General features: G+C 41.8%; 1 protein-coding gene across 8 annotated transcripts in view; it reads left to right on the top strand.

Annotated features, from left to right (window-relative positions):
- CACNB2 (calcium voltage-gated channel auxiliary subunit beta 2) overlaps nucleotides 1-22242 on the top strand; it is a gene marked incomplete at its 5' end in the record, with an annotated part of 225721 nt that overhangs the window by 166349 nt on the left and 37130 nt on the right. For all 8 annotated transcript variants that reach the window (XM_083376243.1, XM_083376246.1, XM_083376242.1 and 5 more), the window contains 2 exons: nucleotides 8848-8970; nucleotides 15387-15523. In XM_083376243.1, the coding sequence (XP_083232369.1) occupies nucleotides 8848-8970; nucleotides 15387-15523 (260 nt within the window). The remainder of the gene's footprint in view (nucleotides 1-8847; nucleotides 8971-15386; nucleotides 15524-22242) is intronic.

The raw sequence follows: 22242 nt of genomic DNA, 5'->3' as shown, positions 1-22242 counted from the left end.
GTAGCCAAAATATTGCAATGGAGTTTGGCTTGGACAAATGTGCCACACTTACTCTCAAACAAGGAAAAATAGTGAAAACTGAAGGAATCAAGATGCCCCACGAAAATAACATTAAAACTTTGGATGAGGAAGATTACTACAAATACTTGGGTATCCTTCAAGCTGACAACATCAAGCACACTGAAGTTAAGAAAAAGATTAGAGGTGAATACTTCAAGAAAGTTAAAAAGATCTTAAATTCCAAACTCAATGGAGGAAATACCGTGAAGGCAATCAACACCTGGGCAATTCCAGTCATTAGATACACAGCTGGACTGGACTCAAGCAGAACTAAAAGCAATGGATAGGAAGACCAGAAAAATCATGACAATGAATCATGCCCTTCATCCATGCAGTGACATTGACAGACTCTTATCTACCAAGGCAAATAGGTGAACGTGGAATGCTGCAAGTACATCAGATGGTTGAAGAAGAAAAAATGGCTTTGAAAGAATATCTGACAGACAATGATGAAGATACACTGAAATTAGTATATCAGGAAGGCTTACTGACTATTGGAGAGACCAAACTGGCCTACAAGAAAGACCAAATGAAGAACAGAATAGAGGCATGGGAAGACAAAGCACTACATGGCAGTACATTAAAAAAATAGCTTGGAAAGCAGATAATAACAAGACCTGGCAGTGGCTAAGAGCAGGAAAGTTGAAGAAAGAGACCGAAGGATTAATTCTGGCTGCACAAGACCAAGCCTTAAGGACAAATGCATACAAAGACAAAATTGAGAAGACAGCAACAGACAGTAAGTGCCGCCTAATCAAAGAAGCTGAAGAAACAGTGGATCACCTGGTAAGCAGCTGCAAGAAGATCACACAGATTGACTACAAGCAGCAGCATGACAAAATAGCAACAATGGTGCATTGGAAGATCTGCAAGAAATATCATTTGCACATGCATACATACATACATATTCTGTATATAAAATTTTCTTGTCACTTGAAAGTCTTAGTTTGTAAGCCTAGTTCTTGCAGCTTTTAATAATTAGTCATAACTGATGCGACAATAGTACACTAAGAGGTCAGTTTGATACTGACTTCAGTAATCCTATTTAATCAATTCAAGTTCAGTAAATTGAATATAAAAAAAGCAGTTTTACCTACATAATTTATCTGTAGACATTTTCTATGTTTTATTTCTAAGTTGTATACAGTGTACTTTAATGCTATTTGTCATTTCAAGGGTTGAATCAACAAAACTATCAACAAAACAAAACATTACTTCAAAAGTATATAATTAATAATAACAGAGTAAATGGCAAAAATATGTTAGTAAAAGTAGAGGTTTACAGATTTTTAAAAAACTGACTTTAAAAGTTTGGAAGATTTTTAAATGCTGAAAAGATAGAAACTTCTTTTTATTCCTAGCACCGAAGTGACTATTAAAAAGGTAAAAATTGTAGAAATTTTATATAGTACGCATCACCAGAAATGCCTTGTCAAGAGTTGGGGTTGGGTTAGGAAGCAAGATTAGCAAAAATGTTTAAAAATATTTCAGATAGATGTTGGAAATGTAAACATAATTCAGGCACGTATTATCATATCTGGTGGGCATGTGGTAAAGCAAAGGCTTATTGGAAAAAAATACATGCTTGGTTAGGAAAAAATGTTGGGAGAACATGTAATATTTAATAATAATAATAATAATAAATAATAATAATAATAATAATAATAATAATAATAATAATAATAATAATAATAATAAAAGTTGTAAGGGACCTTGGAGGTCATCTAGTCCAACCCCCTGCTCAGGCAGAAAACCCTATACCATTTCAGGCAAATGGCTGTCCAGTCTCTTCTTAAAAACCTCCAGTGTTGGAGCATTCACCACCTCTGGAGGCAGGTTGTTCCACTGGTTAATTGTTCTAACTGTCAGGAAGTTTCTCCTTAGTTCTAGGTTGCTTCTCTCCTTGACTAGTTTCCATCCGTTGCTTCTTGTCCTGCTTTCAGGTGCTTTGGAGAATAGCTTGACTCCCTCTTCTTTGGGGCAGCCCCTGAGATATTGGAACACTGCTATCATGTCCCCCTCGTCCTTCTCTTCATTAAACTACACATACCCAATTCCAGCAACCGTTCCCTATATGTTTTAACCTCCAGCCCCCTAATCATCTTCGTTGCTCTTCTCTGTACCCTTTCTAGAGTCTCGACATCTTTTTTACATCGGGGTGACCAAAACTGGATGCAGTATTCCAGGTGTGGCTTTACCAAAGCATTGTAAAGTGGTATTAGTACTTCACTTGATCTTGATTCTATCCCTCTGTTAATGCAGCCTAGCACTGTGTTGGCTTTTTTGGCAGCTGCAGCACATTGCTGGCTCATATTGAAGTGATTGTCTACTAAGACTCAGATCCCTCTCATAGTTACTACTATTGAGCAAGGTACCACCTATACTATACCTATGCATTTGATTTTTCCTGCCTAAATGTAGAACCTTACTTTTTTCACCATTGAATTTCATTTTGTTAGATAGTGCCCAGTGTTCGAGTCTGTCCAGATCCTCCTATATTTTAAGCCTATCTTCTGGAGTATTGGCTATTCCTGCCAGCTTGGTGTCGTCTGCAAATTTGATGAGTTCCCCATCTATCCCCTCATCCAAATCATTAATGAAGATATTGAAGAGCACTGGGCCCAGAACAGAGCCCTGGGGCACCCCACTACACACTTCCTTCCATGTAGATGCAGTTCCATTGAGGACCACACGCTGAGTACGGCCGGTCAGCCAGCTACGAATCCATCTGGTGGTAATGCTATCTAACCCACATTTTTCTATCTTATCAAGTAGTAGGTTGTGATCTACTTTATCAAATGCCTTACTGAAGTCCAGGTAAATTATATCTACAGCGTTCCTCTGGTCCACTAATTTTGTCACTTGGTCAAAGAATGTAATAAGATTTGTCTGGCATGATCTGTTTTTGACAAACCCATGTTGACTTTTAGTGATGACTTTGTTTGCATCAAGGTGTTCGCTGATTTGTTGTTTGATTATCTTTTCCAGAATCTTCCCAGGTATTGAGGTCAGGCTGATAGGTCTGTAGTTTCCTGGATCTATTTTTTTCCCTTTTTTGAAGATGGGAACTACATCAGCTCTCTTCCAGTCCTCTGGTAGTTCCCCAGTGCTCCAGGATCTTTCAAAAATATAGTTCAGTGGTTCTGAGATCAGGTCTGCCAGTTCCTTGAGAACCTTGGGGTGTAATCCATCTGGTCCTGGTGATTTGAACTCGTCTAGGCTGGACAGGTGCTCACTTACCATTTTCTTGCCTATCTTAACTTGCGTTTCTATTCTGTTTTTTATGGCACTGGTTTGGGTAGGTTGGACTGTTTTTTCCCTTTTTGTAAAGACAGATGCAAAAAACGAATTAAATAGTTCTGCTTTCTCCCTATTGCTTGTCACCTTCTTGCCACTTTCCCCCACTAATGGACCAATCATTTCCTTAATTTTTTTCTTGTTTTTTATATGTTGAAAGAAGCTTTAATCCTGAACTTTTTTATTAGGTATAATACCAGAAAAGATTAATAAACAAAGTTTATAGTTGGTTCTACACATTACAACAGCAGCAAGAATAACCTTCGTGCAATACTTGAAAAATGAAGGAATACCACCAGAGGAAGAAGTAATTAAAAAAATATTGGAATGCACAGAGATGGACAGATTAATTATGAGATTGAAAGACAGAAGAAACAGAATACTACCAAACCTGGGAGTCATTCTACAAATGGCTAGAAGAAAGAACCAAAGATTAGTTAATGCATTGACTGTGTATTAGCACTTTTGAACCCAGACTGCACGCTGGTTGAAAAACTAACATATGTATGTAAGGAAAAAATAAAATCTTTTTTTTAAAGAGAGAGAGTTGGGGTGAAAACATTTGTGCATAAATAGAGTGGAGCATACATTTTACGATGATATATTGTTTTTAAAGTGACAGTATTAATATTGAGTTCAGTCCAGAAACAGAATATGATCTATCTCCTAGCAATAGAAATAAGACTTATATACCACTTCAAGGTGCTTTACAGTCCTCTCTGGGCAGTTTACAGAGTCAGCATATTACCTCCAACAATCTGAGTCCTCATTTTACTGACTTAATCTATTTTAGCAATCCATCACCAGCATTTTGCATAAATTGCTGAGATTAGCTAATCATTTTCCTTCCTTGAACTGTCATACTTTGTTTATAAAGTTAAAATACATATGCATCTTTTACATATGTACATGCACACTCCTTATTCCTCCTTTTTCATCAGCTGTATCTAAACCAGGCAGTTCAAACTGTATTTACTTTTTATCTAGACTGATGTTATGATTACCATATTTAAAATAAACAAGAATAGTAAGTCATGGTTTATAGCTGAATCACTAAATTTGTTTTCCCAGATAAAATAGGAGATGGTTATTAATTATTGCTTGTAGAAAACTAAGAACAGAGAAGTTGCTAATGCAGGCAGGAGGCTTTTACAAATCTCTGTTTAATAAGATGAGATTGGATGATGAAAGTAGGTCAATATGTGTCCACTTTTGGAAAGTATCATTTACTTTGGAAACTTAATCTAAAATGTCTTGCCCATTGGAATTGCTATAATCTGAGAATAATGCAAATCATGCCTGTCATAACTTAATGAGCATTTCATCCATATCCATTCCGCTGCTCATTAGAATATATTTATCTAGAGGGAGTTTTTGTTTTAACATTTTGCTTTATTTGTGTCTGTTGTAAAATGTTTCAAATTGGCCTTGATAGTTTGAGCATTTAAAATACATTTCACATGAAGATTAAAGCATCATAATTCTTTTTGGAGAGACTAAACACAGATTATATTTGTTGCAAAAGTAAAAACATATCTCTCTTCTTTCCACACAACAGTCCTTTTTTGTTTTTCCTTCTTTTAGCAACTTCTAATGAAAATGTTTTTTTACAATAACAATAACTATAATAGAGTTGGAAGGGACCTTTTAGGTCTTCTAATCCAACCTCCTGCTCAGGGAGGAAACCGTATACCATTTCAGACAAATGGTTGTCCAGTCTCTTCTTAAAAACCTCCAGTGTTGGAGCATTCACAACTTCTCAAGGCAGGTTGTTCCACATTAACTGTTTTAACAGTCAGCAAATTTCTCCTTAGTTCTAGATTGCTTCTCTCTTTGGTTAGTTTCCATCTGTTGCTTTTTGTCCTGCCTTCAGGTGCTTTGGAAAATAGTTTGACTCCCTCTTGTTTATGGCAGCCCCTGAGATATTGGAACACTGTTATCATGTCACCCCTCGCCCTTCTCTTTATTAAACTATACATACCTAATTCCAGCACCCTTCTTTATATGTTTTAGCTTCCAGTCCCCTAATTATCTTTGTTTTTCTTCTCTGTACTTTTTCTAGAGTCTCAACATCTTTTTTACATCGTGACCAAAACTGGATGCAGTATTCCAAGTGTGGCCTTACCAAGGCATTGTAAAGTGGTATTAAAAATTCAAATTATCTTGATTCTATCCCTCTTGTTAATGCAGCCTAGAACTGTGTTGGCTTTTTTGACAGCTGCAGCACAGTGCTGGCTCATATTTAAGTGATTGTCCACTAGGACTCCTAGATCCCTTTCACAGTTACTACTATTGAGCAAGGTACCCTTCTGGCTTCTGCGCCGGGGCTGCTACCATCTTCACAGTGGCAGTGGCAGCAGCGGCGGCATCGCCTTCGATGCTGGTCCCATTGCAAGCTAGGCATGCCCCCGTACGCTCACAGGAAGGACAGGAAAAAGGGGGTGGCTGTGCCAGTGTCGGGGTGGGGGGAGGAATAAGGGATGCATGGGGGTGGTGTGTGTGGAAGAGTCGGAATCCAAGGTGTTCCAAATCTGGGTGGGCTCCCAGCAAACACGCGCCAAAGAAGTGATGGGAGAAGGAAGAGAAGAAGAGTAACAGCGGGTGGGGGGGAAGCACCCCGTTTCTTCTTCTTCTGGCACAAACTGTGCTCAAGCCGGAATGGGGAGGGGGATGAGGAGGAAGAAGAGGAGGAGGAGGAAGAGCGGTGATTGACAAACTGCTAGCCAAACTCTTTGGGAGACGGGGCGCAGGATGGAGAGGAGGGCAGCTTTCCTTGGAGAGGGAGGGAGGAGCCCTCCTCATCAGCCTTTTGTTCTCTCTTTCTCTGCCCTATTTCCCGTGCTGCTCTGTGCTTCCTCCTCCTCCTCCCCCCCAAGTAAAGTGCATGCAAACATCCCCTCCCCAAATCCCGCAGCAAGCTGAGATAGGCAAGTCCGAGCAGCAGCCTCGGAAGATTTGCTGCAGCAGCTCCTTCTCCCCATCGGCCTCCTCCTCCACTCCCTAGGAGCAGTCTTTTCCAAGGGGAGGGGAAGCCAGGACGGCAGAGCTGTCCATACCAGAGCTGGATGGGGGCAGGGCCGGTGCATATCTCGCCTTAGGCTCCACTCTTCAATCAAGCCCCCTGTTGTGTGCGTGTGCGCGCGCACATTTTGTGGCTTCCCGGTTGTTGTGTTGTTTCACTGTTTCAGGTTGCCGACCCCTGCCATATGGGGATTCATCACATGCAGTAGTGATAGGCAGCTTCTCATTAAAATGTGTTAAGATGTTAAGATGGAGTTTGATGACAGCAGTGATTTGACTGCCTTGAAACTTTTCTCATGGATGCTCGTCCACTGCCATGGTGCCCTCTTGTCCAAGAGCTTGTGTAAGGGCTCTGTCAATGCAGCCTTATGTGGAAGGAAAGCATGGTAGAAATTAAATAACACTAAAAGTACCTGTAGCTCCCCCTTTGACTTTGGACGGAGAGCCTGCTAAATAGCTTTGAGCTTCGAGTCAGTGGGGTGTATGTCTGCGGCATCAATGCAAGACCCCAGGAACTCTGTGGAGTTCACACCAATTTGACATTTCTCCCTCTTGAACTTCAGCCCCACTTCACAGAAATGCTGAAGGACAGCTTTGAGCCATTCAGCCAATATTTCTACTGACTTCCCAGCTATGAGGACATCATCGAAATACGGGCATACCCCTGGAATATTTTTGAGTGTACGCTCCATCATGCTCTGGAAAAGACCTGGGGCCACACTGACCCCAAACTGCAGGCAACGAACCCTGAATGCTCCCCTAATGGGTCACTATTGTTTGAACTTCTGCCGTGGCATCATCCACTAGCAGTTGCTCGTACGCCTGTGCCAGGTCCAATTTGGCAAATACGCAACCTTCCTGTAGTGATGCCAAAATATGGCTGACTACAGGTACCGGATAGGCATGCTGTTTAAGTGCTTTATTTATAGTGCACTTATAATCCACGCAGATGTGCACCTCACCATTGGGTTTAAGTGGTGTGACTATGGGAGTTTCCCACAAACTGCTATCTACTGGCTGCAACATACCTTGTTAAACAAACTTATCTAACTCTGCATTGATCTTAGGTTTAAGGGCAAAAGGCAGTCTTCAAGGCTTGATCCTGATTGGGGTTAGGGTTGGATCAAGGTGGAGGGCAATTGGAGCTCCCTTATACTTTCCTAGGCTAAAGCTGAAGACATCAGCATATTCCTGGCAAACAGTCGTCAGGTCCACTGCTTGCATTCTATTTATGCCTGTCACATGGATGCCCAGGGCATCAAACCAGTCTAACACGATGAGGCTTGTGTGGTGGCCCTCAACAACCACTACGTCGAGGGATCCCTCAAACTCTTTGAACTGTACATCAAGGTCTCCTTCGCAAATAGCTTCTGCTGAAGGTCCCTGTTCCTCAAACCGCATACCAGTCAGTCCCTGAGCCTTTCTTCTAAGTCTGTGAAGTCGCAGAGTCTGGACGCCTGTTATAGTGCAGCCACAAATTCGGCAGCTGACTCTCCATGTTGCTGTTCTCTCTGTTCAAACGCATGTGTCCATGCAATGACAGAGCTTTAGTTTAAAATGTTCTTTGAGTTTTCTCTTGTACTCAGTGCAGGCGACCGACTCTAGAGTTGCTGGAGCAGCTAAGTTTTCGGCTATATTGAACGTCGCCTGCCACACGCACAAAGTAGCATTGCACCCTTTAAGCCATCTTCATCAACTTGGTTCGCTCTTAGATAGTTCTTGACTCGTGAAACGTACGAGCTCCACCTCTCTCGTCAAACTCGGACAGCTTGCCAACCTTGGCTATGGTTTGCTGTTACTTACCTCTCAATGCCTTGTGCTACTAAGGGCTTCTGTGTTGATCCTAGGGATGGGTCCCTTAGGATGTGGATGCCTCCAGCATGGCTTGCTGACAGGCAGAGTGGGGAATGTGGTACCTACCAGGACACTGATGCCTGGTCCTAGTGACCTTTGGTTTTCTCTTCCTTAGCAGCACATCCCACCTTTGTCACCACTGTTAAATACTGAGATCTTTGAGGCATTGACGACGCGAAGATGAAAACAACAGAATGTCTATTAGGTTAACACAGAAGCGGCTCTAACAGCCACCTTGACAACTATTTATATGGACTGCCGATAGGTGGCAGCCAATGAAATTAAAGCAATTCTCCCACCAAAACACAAGCTTGCAAACTTGCAGACAGGCAATTAACGTTCAGACAACACAGCCATTATTCAATTATAATGGCCCAAATAATTTACTTCAGTACATAACAACTTCTATTTAGATTTTTATAGTTTGGAGCATTATCCTTAAGTGTACAATTTCTGGGCAGGTTTCTCTTGCTTGTAGGCAAGACACATCTATTGACGTAAATAAATCTTTTTGCCTCTTGGATTTCTTATTATATAATAGTTTAGATTTTTTATAGTTGTAAATAAGGCAAAGAGAAAATATTAATAACATTTTTCTCTCATTTTCTTCTATAGACAAAGCCTGTTGCATTTGCAGTACGGACAAATGTTAGCTACAGTGCAGCCCACGATGATGATGTCCCTGTTCCAAGCATGGCGATCTCATTTGAAGCAAAAGATTTCCTACATGTTAAAGAAGTAAAATAGTTTACATTATCAATTATTGCAACACTGTTCTGACATACTACTCTTAAGTTTTATATATTTATATATATATATATATATATATATATATATGTGTGTGTGTGTGTGTGTGTGTGTGTGTGTGTGTGTGTGTGTGTATGTATATATGTGTGTGTGTGTGTGTGTAGATATTTTTTTTAGATTGCTAAAAAAGAATTACACAAATATGAGCTGTCACTGTTGTGACTACTGCCTGTCAATGGCCTTCAGTTAGGCCGAAACAGGAAATGAAGATTTGGTGTTTGTATGTGGATCTTTGGTCATTCGGGTTTTTTCCCCGCATAGAATTGAAGGTGTAGGAGCAACGTTTCGACGGAATCCCATATATATATATATATATATATATATATATATATATATATATATATATATATATATATATATATATATATATATATATATATTAAATATAATAAAAAATGTATGTGTGACAGAGATAATAGAACAATTTGCACAGTTGTTCAGCAGGAGACCCACTGCTCATGCATAACATCTGGCCAGGTGCAAGTCCCATCAAATCCTTTCATTTACTTTGATTGACATACTGGGATCCAGAAAATCAGTAAGGTTGGTTGCCTGAGACCAAACAGGGTAAGAGAGTGGATAATATGTTTTCATAGAGGATCATTTAAAGCCAAGCAGTCCCTAGTATTTTCATTTCATTTCATTTATTTCCATTTATATCCCGCCCTTCTCTGAAGACTCAGGGCGGCTTACAAGCTTAGCAGTAGCCTTCATTCTATGTATATGCCTGCTTATTAGGGCTTTCATACACCCCCAAGCGGCATTATTACAAAGTCAGCTTAATTGCCCCCAACAATCTGGGTCCTCATTTTACCTACCTCGGAAGGATGGAAGGCTGAGTCAACCTTGAGCCTGGTGGTATGCGAACCTGCACTAATTGCAGGCAGCTGGTGTTACTTAAGGAGGCATTAGCCCACTGCTCCACCAAGGCTCTTGGTATGAGGTGAGTATAAGGAAACAAGAAGGTGAAAGATACTGCTTGGAGTATTAAGACTGTTGCCAATTGTTCTGCTGTGTTAGACACGCAGTGCTACTTAAGATTTAAGAGGGACATGGATGGTAATTTAAGGGGAGGAAATAGGGCTGTGATAGCCCACATTTATGAAGTTCTCCTTAACTTTTGAAATTTAAAGAGTGTGTTACCACTTTTATTTCTGAATAATTTATCTCAAACCAAAGGAAAAGCCTCAGTTCTATCTTTTAGTCTCAAATCTCAGTCCAGGGAAGAAGAGCAAGATATAATGACACAGTGATGGAAGACATTATAATTGTTGCTGTTGTATCAAGTGCTTGATGAGACATATTTAATTCCTGCTTGCAACTTCTGTTTCAAAATATTGTTTTATTTACCCCTATATTCCTGAATCCCTTCATGCATTACTGCCTTGTCGTGGTGAAGGGGCTTGCGTAATTCAATGAAGCTATGAGCTATGCCGTGCAGGGCCACCCAAGACGGAAAGGTCATAGGAGACAGTTCTGACAAAACGTGATCCACTGGAGAAGGAAATGGCAACCCACTCCAGTATCTTTGCCATGAAAACTCTATGGACAGTACCAAAAGGCAAAATGATATGACGCTGAAAGATGAACCCCTTAGGTCGGAAGGCGTCCAATATGCTACTGGGGAAGAGCAGAGGGCTAGTACTAGTAGCGCCAGAAAGAATGAAGCGACTGGGCCAAAGCCGAAAGGACGCTCAGCTGTGGATATGTCTGGTGGTGAAAGGAACGTCCGATGCTGGAAAGAATTTTTCTCCATAGGAACCTGGAATGTAAGATCCATGAATCAAGGAAAGCTGGACGTGGTCAAACAAGAGATGACAAGACTGAACATCAACATCTTAGGAATCAGCAAACTAAAATGGACAGGAATGGGTGAATTCAATTCAGATGACCATCAGGTATACTACTGCGGGCAAGAATCCCTCAGAAGAAATGGAGTAGCCTTCATAGTCAATAAAAGAGTAGGAAAAGCAATACTGGGATACAATCCTCAAAATGACAGAATGATCTTAGTTCGAATCCAAGGCAAACCATTCAATATCACAGTAGTCCAAGTCTATGCCCCAACCACCAGTGCTGAAGAGGATGAAATTGACTGGTTCTATGAAACCCTACAGCACCTTATAGAACTAACACCAAAAAATGATGTTCTTATCATTATGGGGGACTGGAATGCTAAAGTAGGAAGCCAAAAGATAACCAGAATAACAGGCAAGTTTGGCCTTGGAGTACAAAATGAAGCAGGGCACATGCTGATAGAATTTTGTCAAGAGAATACGATGGTCGTAGCAAACACTCTTTTCCAACAACCCAAGAGACGGCTCTACACATGGACATCAGCAGACGGTCAACACAGAAATCAGATTGACTATATGCTTTGCAGCCAAAGATGGAGAAGCTCTATACAGTCAGTAAAAACAAGACCAGGAGCTGACTGTGGCTCAGACCATGAGCTTCTCATTGCAAAGTTTAGGCTTAAACTGAAGAAAGTAGGGAAAAGCACTAGAGCACTCAGGTATGAATTAAATCATATCCCTGTTGAATATACAGTAGAGGTGACAAATAGATTTAAGGAATTAGATCTGATAGACAGAGTGCCTGAAGAACTATGGCCAGAGGTTTGCAACATTGTACAAGAGGTAGCAACCAAAACCATCCCAAAGAAAAAGAAATGCAAGAAAGCAAAATGGCTGTCTGAGGAAGCTTTGCAAATAGCTGAGCAAAGGAGGGAAGCGAAAGGCAAGGGAGAAAAAGAACGATATGCCCAATTGAATGCAGAATTCCAGAGAATAGCTAGAAGAAATAAGAATGCCTTCTTAAATGAACAGTGCAAAGAAATAGAAGAAAACAATAGAATAGGGAGGACCAGAGATCTCTTCAAGAAAATTGGAGAGAGGAAGGGAACGTTTAATGCAAAAATGGGCATGATAAAGGACCAAAATGGCAGGGACCTAACAGAGGCAGAAGAGATTAAGAAGAGGTGGCAAAATTACACAGAAGAACTATACAAAAATGAGCTTAATGTCCCTGATAATCACAATGAGGTGGTCACTGACCTCGAGCCAGACATCCTAGAATGTGAAGTGAAGTGGGCCTTAGAAAAGCTGAGCAACAACAAAGCTAGTGGAGGTGACAGTATTCCAGCTGAGCTATTCAAAATCTTAAAAGACGATGCAATAAAAGTGCTACACTCAATTTGCCAGCAAATTTGGAAAACTCAACAGTGGCCACAGGATTGGAAAAGATCAGTTTACATTCCAATTCCAAAGAAAGGCAGTGCCAAAGAATGTTCAAACTATCGCACCATTGCACTCATTTCTCACACTAGTAAACTTATGCTTAAAATCCTACAAGCTAGACTCCAGCAGTATGTGGATCGAGAACTACCAGAAGTACAGGCAGGATTTCGAAGAGGCAGGCGAACTAGAGATCAAATTGCCAACGTACGCTGGATCATGGAGAAAACTAGAGAGTTCCACAAAAACATCTACTGTACTTCTGCTTCATTGACTATGCTAAAGCCTTTGATTGTGTGGATCATAAGAAACTGTGGCAAGTTCTTAAAGAGATGGGCATACCAGACCCTCTTATTTGTCTCTTGGCAAATGTGGGCCAAGAAGCATATATGGGCCAAGAAGCAACAGTGAGAACTGGACACGGAACCACTGATTGGTTCAAAATTGGGAAAGGATTCCGGCAAGGCAGTATACTGTCACCCTGCCTATATGCAGAGCACATCATGAGAAAGGCAGGGCTAGATGAATCAAAAGTTGGAATTAAGACTGCCGGAAGAAATATCAACAACCTAAGATATGCAGATGATACCACTCTAATGGCAGAAAGTGAAGAAGAACTAAAGAGCCTCTTGTTGCGGGTGAAGAAGGAGAGTGCAAAAGTTGGGTTTAAACCTAACTAAGAAAACCAAGATCCTGTCATTCGGCCCTCTCAATTCCTGGCAAATAGATGGGGAAGAAATGTAGGTAGTGACAGATTTTATTTTCCTGGGCTCCAAGATCACTGCAGATGGGGACTGTAGCGAAGAAATTAAAAGACGCTTCCTCCTTGGGAGGAAAGCCATGGCAAATCTAGACAGCACACTAAAAAGCAGAGACATTACCCTGTCTACAAAAGTGCGTATAGTCAAGGCTATGGTCTTCCCAGTTGCAATGTATGGCAGTGAAAGCTGGACCATAAAAAAGGCTGAGTGCCAAAGAATTGAGGTCTTTGAACTATGGTGCTGGAGAAGACTCCTGCGAGTCCCTTGGACTGCAATGCGATCAAACCGGTCAGTCCTAGAGGAGATCAACCCTGACTGCTCTTTAGAAGGCCAGATCCTGAAGCTAAAACTCAAATACTTTGGCCACCTAATGAGAAGGAAGGACTCACTGGAGAAGAGCCTAATGCTGGGAAAGGTGGAGGGCAAGAGAAGAAGGGGACGACAGAGAATGAGGTGGCTGGATGGAGTCACTGAAGCAGGAGGCATGAGCTTAAATGGACTCCAGAAGATGGTAGAGGACAGGAAGGCCTGGAGGAAGGTTGTCCATAGGGTCGCGATGGGTCGGACACGACTTCGCAGCTAACAACAACAACAATATGAAAATGAGATAAAAATGGCGATGTCTTTTTCCACAAAAAGCTTCTTCTCTGTACATACATACACCTTAAATAGTCGGCAATGGAGAAAATTCTCGAAGATTATAATTTACATTTGAGACTTCCCAGTAATCTTCTCTACTTATCCATGAAGGTAGAATATTGTTTACAGAGGGACCCTGAGCTTGATGACTCATAAAATTAGACGTTGAACATTAGAATTAAATCCTTCTTGCTTTATCCTAAAAAGATTCTTGGGACAATGAAAAATATATAGTGTAGTTTCACACACAAATCTTTCACTAGATTGGAATCTTTTACATTTGTAAGTAAAATGTAACTTCAACAAGAGGCTAATCAATTTATGGAAATCCTGAAAATCAAGGGCTATTAATCTTATTGGCAATTGGTTCGCTACTGTTAAGTACACTGCTGGACTAGGTGGGCGTATATTTTCAAATTATTATAGATGCTTTGTTTCAGAAGTGAAAGTTGTAAATATCGCTATAAAATCCTGGACAATGTACATTCTTTTTTCTAAAGTGAAGTTTAGGAACATACAATAGCAGCATATACTTCTATTTGAAGATAAATCATATGTGGCGAATGGAGGGGGGGACAATATATATTGCTGGGGTATTTTTTTACATGTTTCTTTGATCTGTTTTGTTACACTGAAATTACAAATTGGCAAAATTCTGAAAAAAGCAACAGGGAAGCCCATTATTAAGGTAAAAAAATGCAAGTACCTAACAGCCATATTTTTTTCCTATTTTTTATCAGTAAATCAGATTTTTTTAATCATTGCTATTATACAAATTTAGTGCAACTTGCATTTTAAATTTAAGTTCTGCATACCTTATTTTAAATTTAGTAAGACAGTTTGCATCCTCTCTGTCTCTCTCTTACACACACACACACACACACACACACACTATATGCATAAAAATATACAGATAGATCATATAACTTCAGTGGAGGGGACGCAGTGAATGAGGGAAGAATGAAAATTGGTCCTTTCTTAAAGCCTAAGTTATTTGTGTATTGTGGAGAATAATGATACTGTCCTTGCAATATGTTAATGTCTCCTTTTTCCCAGACTGGAGTTATGTCCAAACTAATTACAAAAAATATAGTTCACCTCTTTTATCATTGGCTCCTCATAAATTAATAGCAACACATGGACAAGAAAATAGTTTGAAAAAAACTTGATTCTTTGGTGCTCTGCTGTTTCAGAATATTGTTAAAATATAACACTTCTTGCTAAATTATAATCTATTGAACTTTAGTGCTTTCTGAAATAGAGGTCTTAGCATTAGCAATCAGAAAACATTGAGTAGCAGGTTTTTTTCTGATGAAAATAATGGAAGGATCCAAATAGCAGTAATCACTTGCATTTGAAATAATTTTATAAAGATCTAGACGGCTGTTTCAATCTCAGTAACTTTAAGCTGTATGGATTTTGTTTCACAGAATTCCGCAGCAACTGCACATTCCATGCACAAATCTATTAGTAGCATTTACCATGTTATATTTAATGGAGAAATTTAATTCAAAAGCTTGAAAATACGTTGGTCGTACAATTACTGATATACAGTTTTGCTATGTGGACATTTACTTATGAAGTAAATAGAGCTCAATGAGTTTTCTCAATATATTGTTCTGGCTGGATAAAACTGTGTTACATAGGCAGCACAAAAATACATTGATGCTGACAAATACAAACAAAATAATTCTGACATTCTTTCTTTCAGAAATTTAACAATGACTGGTGGATAGGAAGATTGGTAAAAGAAGGCTGTGAAATAGGATTTATACCAAGTCCAGTCAAATTAGAAAACATGAGAATGCAGCATGAACAAAAAGCTAAGCAAGGAAAATTTTACTCTAGGTAATTAAAAATGTCTGTGAAATTATCTGTGATGAAATATCATTATATAACAAAGATCAGTTTGTTTATGGTAATTTTCAGTAATTTTCAAACAAAATCAGTTTTTAAAATAAACATTACTTTTATTTCATTGAAAGGAGAAAAATGAAAAATCTAAGAAAGTTGTCTTCTATTTACATAGAAGCTTAGGCAGAATTTTCATTATGGGAATGTGCATATCATCTCTTGATCATACATCCCTGGCCCCCCAAAAGTTCCTTTTGTTCTTTTTAAACCTTGTGGAATCCTAGGAAAGGTTTTGAGTGCTTTATGCAACTGTATCTTGCTGATGTTCACATACCATTTTTTACTTGAGTGAAAAAAGGGAAAACATTATGACATCACTGAATTATTCATTTTACAGGCACATGAAATGGCTATAAGAACATGCAAGATCACTTCTCTTCTCTTTTGAAAACTACCTCTATGCCAGCAATATGACTGAGTTAACAAAATTTGGCAGGAATCTAAAGCTGGTTTATTGTTGGTTTATTGACACAGAATCAGAAAGCTTGATTGACCAGAATTCCTTCCTCATGTTTTAATGTTAAAACAATGAAGTTGTCAAAGACAAAAAGATAATATTTCATGTTTATAATGGTACTTCCTTTCCTCTATGCTTCTGACATTTGAAACAATACACATGTTATTAGAACTGGTCTTCTTATCAGAAGTTCACACCTAATGTCAACAGAGGAAGTCATCCCACTTATTTCAATTTGGTAATCATATAAGTTTGTTTAAGAGTAATGTATGGCAGTGAAAGCTGGACCATAAGAAAGGCTGAGCGCCAAAGAATTGAAGCCTTTGAACTATGGTGCTGGAGAAGACTCCTGTGAGTCCCTTGGACTGCAAGGCAATCAAACTGGTCAGTCCTGGAGGAGATCGACCCTGACTGCTCTTTAGAAGGCCAGATCCTGAAGCTAAAACTCAAAATACTTTGGCCACCTAATGAGAAGGAAGGACTCACTGGAGAATAGCCTAATGCTGGGAAAGATTGAGGGCAATAGAAGAAGGGGACGACAGAGAATGAGGTGGCTGGATGGAGTCACTGAAGCAGTAGGCGTGAGCTTAAATGGACTCCAGAAGATGTTAGAGGACAGGAAGGCCTGGAGGAACATTGTCCATAGGGTCGCGATGGGTTGGACACGACTTCGCAACTAACAACAACAACAAAGAGTAAAAAATCATATGAAAAGTATTAGTTGCTTATCTTCCTGTAATGTATTGGCCTTAATTGCTGCAATCAGTTGCGTAAGGCATTGACCTTAATAGCTGTATTCAGTTGAATGATTGCTTAATAGCTGTGTTGTTGAATCCCAGACTGCTTGTCTCCAGGACTGTTAACTGTGTATTGGGTGGGAATTGTTACTTTAAATCTATTAGTTGCCGCCTAGAAGCGATCTATATATATAGCTATTCAGCAGTCGTTAGGGTTGCTTCTGTTGTTACTGGAATAAACTTGTTGCTGTTTCACCACTCTGCCTTGTCAATGCCTAACCGAACCAAAAACATAACAGTGGTGACGAAGGGGGATGTGCTGCTTAACGAAGAGAGCTAGAAGTCACTAGGGGGTGAGGCCAGCAATAGAGCCTGGGAGGAACTATGTTCCCCCCCTCAGTCTGCCAGCAAGCCACACTGGAGACCACCACGCCCTAGGAATCCATCCTAGGGCCAGCACCGAAGCCTAGCAGCACAAGGCATTGCAAGCATGAAAGCAATTCACCATGGCCAAGGTTGGTAAATTGGAAGAGTCCGACGTGGTGCATCCCGAGAGGTGGAGTTCTTACATCTCTCGCGTTGAGAACTGTCTGCGAGCTAACCAGGTTAGCAAAGACGGCTTGAAGGCCGCAACACTTCTTTGCATGTGGGGCCCGGCAACATTCGACATAGCCAAGAACCTGGTTGCCCCTGCTACACTCGAGTCAGTCGCCTATGCAGATCTCAAAAAGAAGCTCAAGGACCACTTCGAGCCGAAACTCTCCATCACTGCATGATGACATGTGTTTGAGCAGTGGGAGCAACAGCCAGGAGAGTCTGCAACTGAATTCATAGCCACCCTCTGACAGGCATCTTGGCTTTGCAACTTTGCAGACCTCAAGGAAAGGCTGAGGGACCATTTAGTCTGTGGACTGAGAAACCGAGAGCTCCAGCAGAAGCTGTTCCCAAAGGAGACCCTCTCCTTACAAGATGCCTTGAAGGAGGTGATGGCTGATGAAGCTGCCGGAGTGGCCGTTAAAGCTTTGCAGCCCTCCAAGAACACTCCTAGCCCAGAAACCATCCACCATGAGGACGTAGAATGAGCAGAAGATCCCAACTTGGACTTGGAGGTTGAACAGATGCAGAAGCAACCGGAGAGGGGACAGCGGCCAACTGACAAGGCAGTTTCCTTTCCTCAATGTGTGGGCTGTGGAGGCCTACATAGACACTTGGAATGCAGGTTCTGAGCAGCAACATGCTGGGCATGTGGCAAACCAGGCCACATTGCCGCCTTCTGTAGATGTTGTCAGAGGGACGAACTGCAAGAAGAAGCATTCAGGAGAGGTACCGAGGCCCCGGGGCAACACAGAATAGACTTTTGTTCCAGCCAGAGGAGCATGTTCAGAACTGGTGCCCATCGCCCCCTTAAAGAGAAGCTTAGACTCAAGGTCAAGCTTCAGGGAGTTCCATGCAACATGGAACTGGACACAGGGTCAGCCCTATCTATAATTCCCCAAGGGACCTTCAAGCACATTTGCAGTTGCAGTGGCAGATGAGGTAAACTCAGGCCGTCTAACCTTTTGCTGACGGATTTCCAAAACTCCTGCGTAGCAGTCAAAGGAGAAGCCATGCTCCATGTGCAGTTCAAGGGGTTTGAGAGTCCACTAGATGTCGTAGTAGTGGAGGGCCAGTGCACAAGCCTCATCGGCTTAGACTGGTTTGATGCCTTGGGCATCCAAGTAACCGGCATTCACAGAACAAAAGCAGCAGATCTGTCGGCAATTTGCCAGGAGTTTGCCAATGTCTTCAGCTCAAGTTTAGGGAAGTACAAGGGTCTTCCTTTTGTCCTTCACCTTGATTCTATCGTAACCCCAATATGAATCAAGCCTCATAGAGTGCCTTTCGCCTTCAAACCCAAAATTGATGCCGAGCTGGACAAGCTGGTGCAACAAAGGGTGTTGCAGCCAGTAGACAGTGGGGTGTGGGAAACCCCCATAGTCATGAAACTTAAGGCCAACGGTGAGGTGCGCATATGCACGGATTATAAGTGCATTATTAACAGAGCACTTCAACAACATGCATATCCGGTGCCTGTAGTCAGCCACATTCTGGCATCACTACAGGGAGATTGTGTATTCATCAAATTAGATTTGGCTCAAGCCTACCAGCAACTGCCCGTGGCCTCGGCAACAGCAGAAGGTCAGACTATTGTCACCCACGAGGGGGCTTTCAAGGTTAAGCATCTACAGTTCAGGATCAGTGTTGCCCCTGGGCTTTTCCAGGGAATGATGGAGCGCACGCTCAAGGGCATTCCATGGTTGTGCCCCTACTTCAATGATGTCTTCATAGCTGGGGAGTCAGTGGAGATTTTGGCTGAATGGCTCAAAGCTGTCCTTCAGCGTTTCCATGAAGCAGGGCTGAAGCTAAAACGAGAGAAATGCAAGATTGGGGTAGATTCAACTGAATTCCTTGCTGCTGGTATCCATCAGGCAGATTCCAAGCTCAAAGCAATTCAGCAGGCTCGCAGTCCTAAGTCTAAGGCCTTTTTAGGACTTCTGAACTTTTATCGTGCCTTCTTTCCACTCAAGGCCACAGTGGCAGAGCCATTACACCAGCTCTTGGACAAGAAGGCACAGTGGCAGTGGACGAGCATCCACGAGAAAAGCTTCTTGGCAGTCAAATCACTGCTGTCTTCGAACTCAGTACTCACCCATTTCAATGAAAAGTTGCCTATCTGCATCGCTTGTGATGCATCTCCATATGGGGTTGGGGCTGTGTTGAGCCACTTGATGACTGACAGGAGACAGACTCCCATTGTTTACTACTCTAGGACTCTGTCATCAGCAGAACACAATTACGTGCAAATAGGGAGGCACTGGCCATAGTGGCTGGCATAAAAAAAATTCATGACTACTTGTATGGCCGCCATTTCACAGTCTTCATGGACCACAAGCCACTTCTATGGTTGTTCACCACAAACAAGCAGACACCTCAGATTCTGTCTCCACGAATGCTGAGGTGGTCTATCTTCCTTTCAGCATACAGCTATGAGCTGATTCACAAACTGGGCAGGGAAATGGGCCATGCTGATGGCCTTAGCAGGTTGCGCCTGCCAAAATGTAGAGCCAGACCCTGCTCTGGCTGCATGCATCCTGGCTATCCAGGATTTGCCAGAATCTCACCTTCACACTGGGGACGTGGCTGCTGAGACAGCCTCAGACAAGATGCTGAGTCGTGTGTTGAACTGGGTGCACACAGGATGGCCAGACAAATGTCTGGGGCCAGATTTCCAGAGTTTCCACATGAGAAAAGATGAGCTTTCAGCTCATAAGGGTTGCATCCTTTGGGGGAGCCAGGTCATAATCCCGAGCTCCTTGAGGCACAGGGTTTTAGAGTCTCTGCACAAGAGACATCCGGGAATAGTCCAGATGAAGGCACTCGCAAGGAGCTATCTGTGGTGGCCTGGGCTAAATAAAGGTATTGAGGCCTAAGTACACGGCTGTTACACTTGCCAGCAATCCAGGCCTGAGATGCCTTAAGCCTCTGTCCACCGATGGGAAGCCACACACACACCATGGTCAAGAATCCACATTGACTTTGCCAGGCCATTTCAGGGACAGCTGTTCCTCATTATGGTGGACAGTCACTCCAAATGGTAAGAGGTCGCACCAGTCCCAACTATGACTACTGCCAGGACCATCCAGGAACTTCACAGGATCTTTGCAACACATGGGTTACCAGACATGCTAATCTCGGACAACGGTGCTCAACTTACCACTATAGAATTTCAGTGCTTCCTCGGGGCTAACTTAATAAGGCACGCCACTTCAGCCCCCTTTCACCTGGCTTTGAATGGCCAAGCGGAATGCATGGTCTGAACGACCAAGGAATCCTTAAAGAGGATCATCAATGGCGATTGGCACCACAGGCTGGCAGACTTCTTACTCTGCCAACGCACAACTGCCTGCACATCTATGGGCAGAAGCCCAGCTGAACTTAGGTGGGGCCGGTGTTTAATTACTAAGCTGGATCGGCTGTACTCCGACCGAGTTGCCTTGGACACAGCACAACCATAACCACCTCATAGTTTGCAAGTTGGTGACCGGGTTTGGGCCCAGAAGTACAGTCAAGGGGCATTGTGGGTGGTTGCTGTGGTTACTAAGGTGTCAGGGTCACTCTCATACGAAGTGGTCCTGGAGGATGGGCGAGTCATTTGGCAGCACATTGACCAACTGCATCGGAGGCTAGTGAACCAGGTGCTGGCTCAAGAGTCTGAAGAGGGCCAACCATTGGCTGTAGGAGAATCTTCTCCAGACACACAGACTGCACCCACTGAGCAGAACCGACAAGCGGCTCTGATTTCCAGCCCGGTGGACTCTGTTCCCCAAATGGACTTTGGCTTGGGTCTACTGGAACAGGCCAGCCAAAGGGACTCGAGCCGACCTGAAGCAATTGGGTCTCAAAGTCCGAATCTACCCAGCCGGGCAGGCAAGCAGGTAGACTGGAAGCCTCCAGCGACCCCAAGACATTTGGAACAGTCGCGTAGGCCGCCTAAGTATTTACAGGACTTTATCAAGCATTTGAGATTATGAACGATCTAGGGGGAAGGGTCTAATGTATTGGCCTTAATTGCTGTACTCAGTTGAATGATTGCTTAACAGCTGTGTTGTTGAATCCCAGACTGCTTGTTTCCAGGACTGTTAACTGTGTTTTGGGTGGGAATTGTTACTTTAAATCTATTGGTTGCTGCCTAAAAGGGATCTGTATATATATCTGTTCTGTTGTTACTGGAATAAACTTGTTGCTGTTTCACCGCTCTGCCTCATCAATGCCTAACTGAACGAAAATATAACACTTCCCTTTAGAGTGGTCACTCAATTTCAGAGTAGACGCTGCAATATAATTGCATTGTTGTTGTTATTAAAATGTATAAAAAGGTCAAGGTCTAAAAGATATTCTGGTATATAATTAAATAATTCCACTGCCGGCCATTTATTACATTGAAAAAATAATGTTATTATTGTAGCATTCAAATGATCTTGAATTTATACTGTAGGTAAATTAGAAGGAGGCAGACACGACTATTTCTAGATTTTATAAAATAAAATTAAAACTTGTCTTCTCATAGTCTGAACATACTACTAAGATTGCCTTCTGAAATATTATATACCTTTATTGATGATTTGCTATCAAGTTGGTTTTGATCCTTAGTAATCACATAAATTTTCTCCTCGATGATTTGTCAGTAATCTGGTCCTACGTCTTCCAAAAATTGCTACTCAAATCAAGTCCATTGCCTTTCTACTGGCTGTCCTTGCCTTCTCTTTCCTTCTACCTTTCCCAGCACTATAGAGTTCTTCAGAGAGTTATGCCTTTACATCTGTCTGGTGTAGAATAATTCAAGCCTGATCTATTTATGTCTCAAGTAAGAATCCATTAGGTTGTATCTAATTAACCTAGTATGTTATAGTTTTTGTATA

This window comes from Vipera ursinii, assembly GCF_947247035.1.
Source record: "Vipera ursinii genome assembly, chromosome: Z".
NCBI lineage: Eukaryota > Metazoa > Chordata > Lepidosauria > Squamata > Viperidae > Vipera > Vipera ursinii.
The sequence above is the reverse complement of the archived record's forward strand: the minus strand, read 5'-3'. Positions and strand labels throughout refer to the sequence as shown.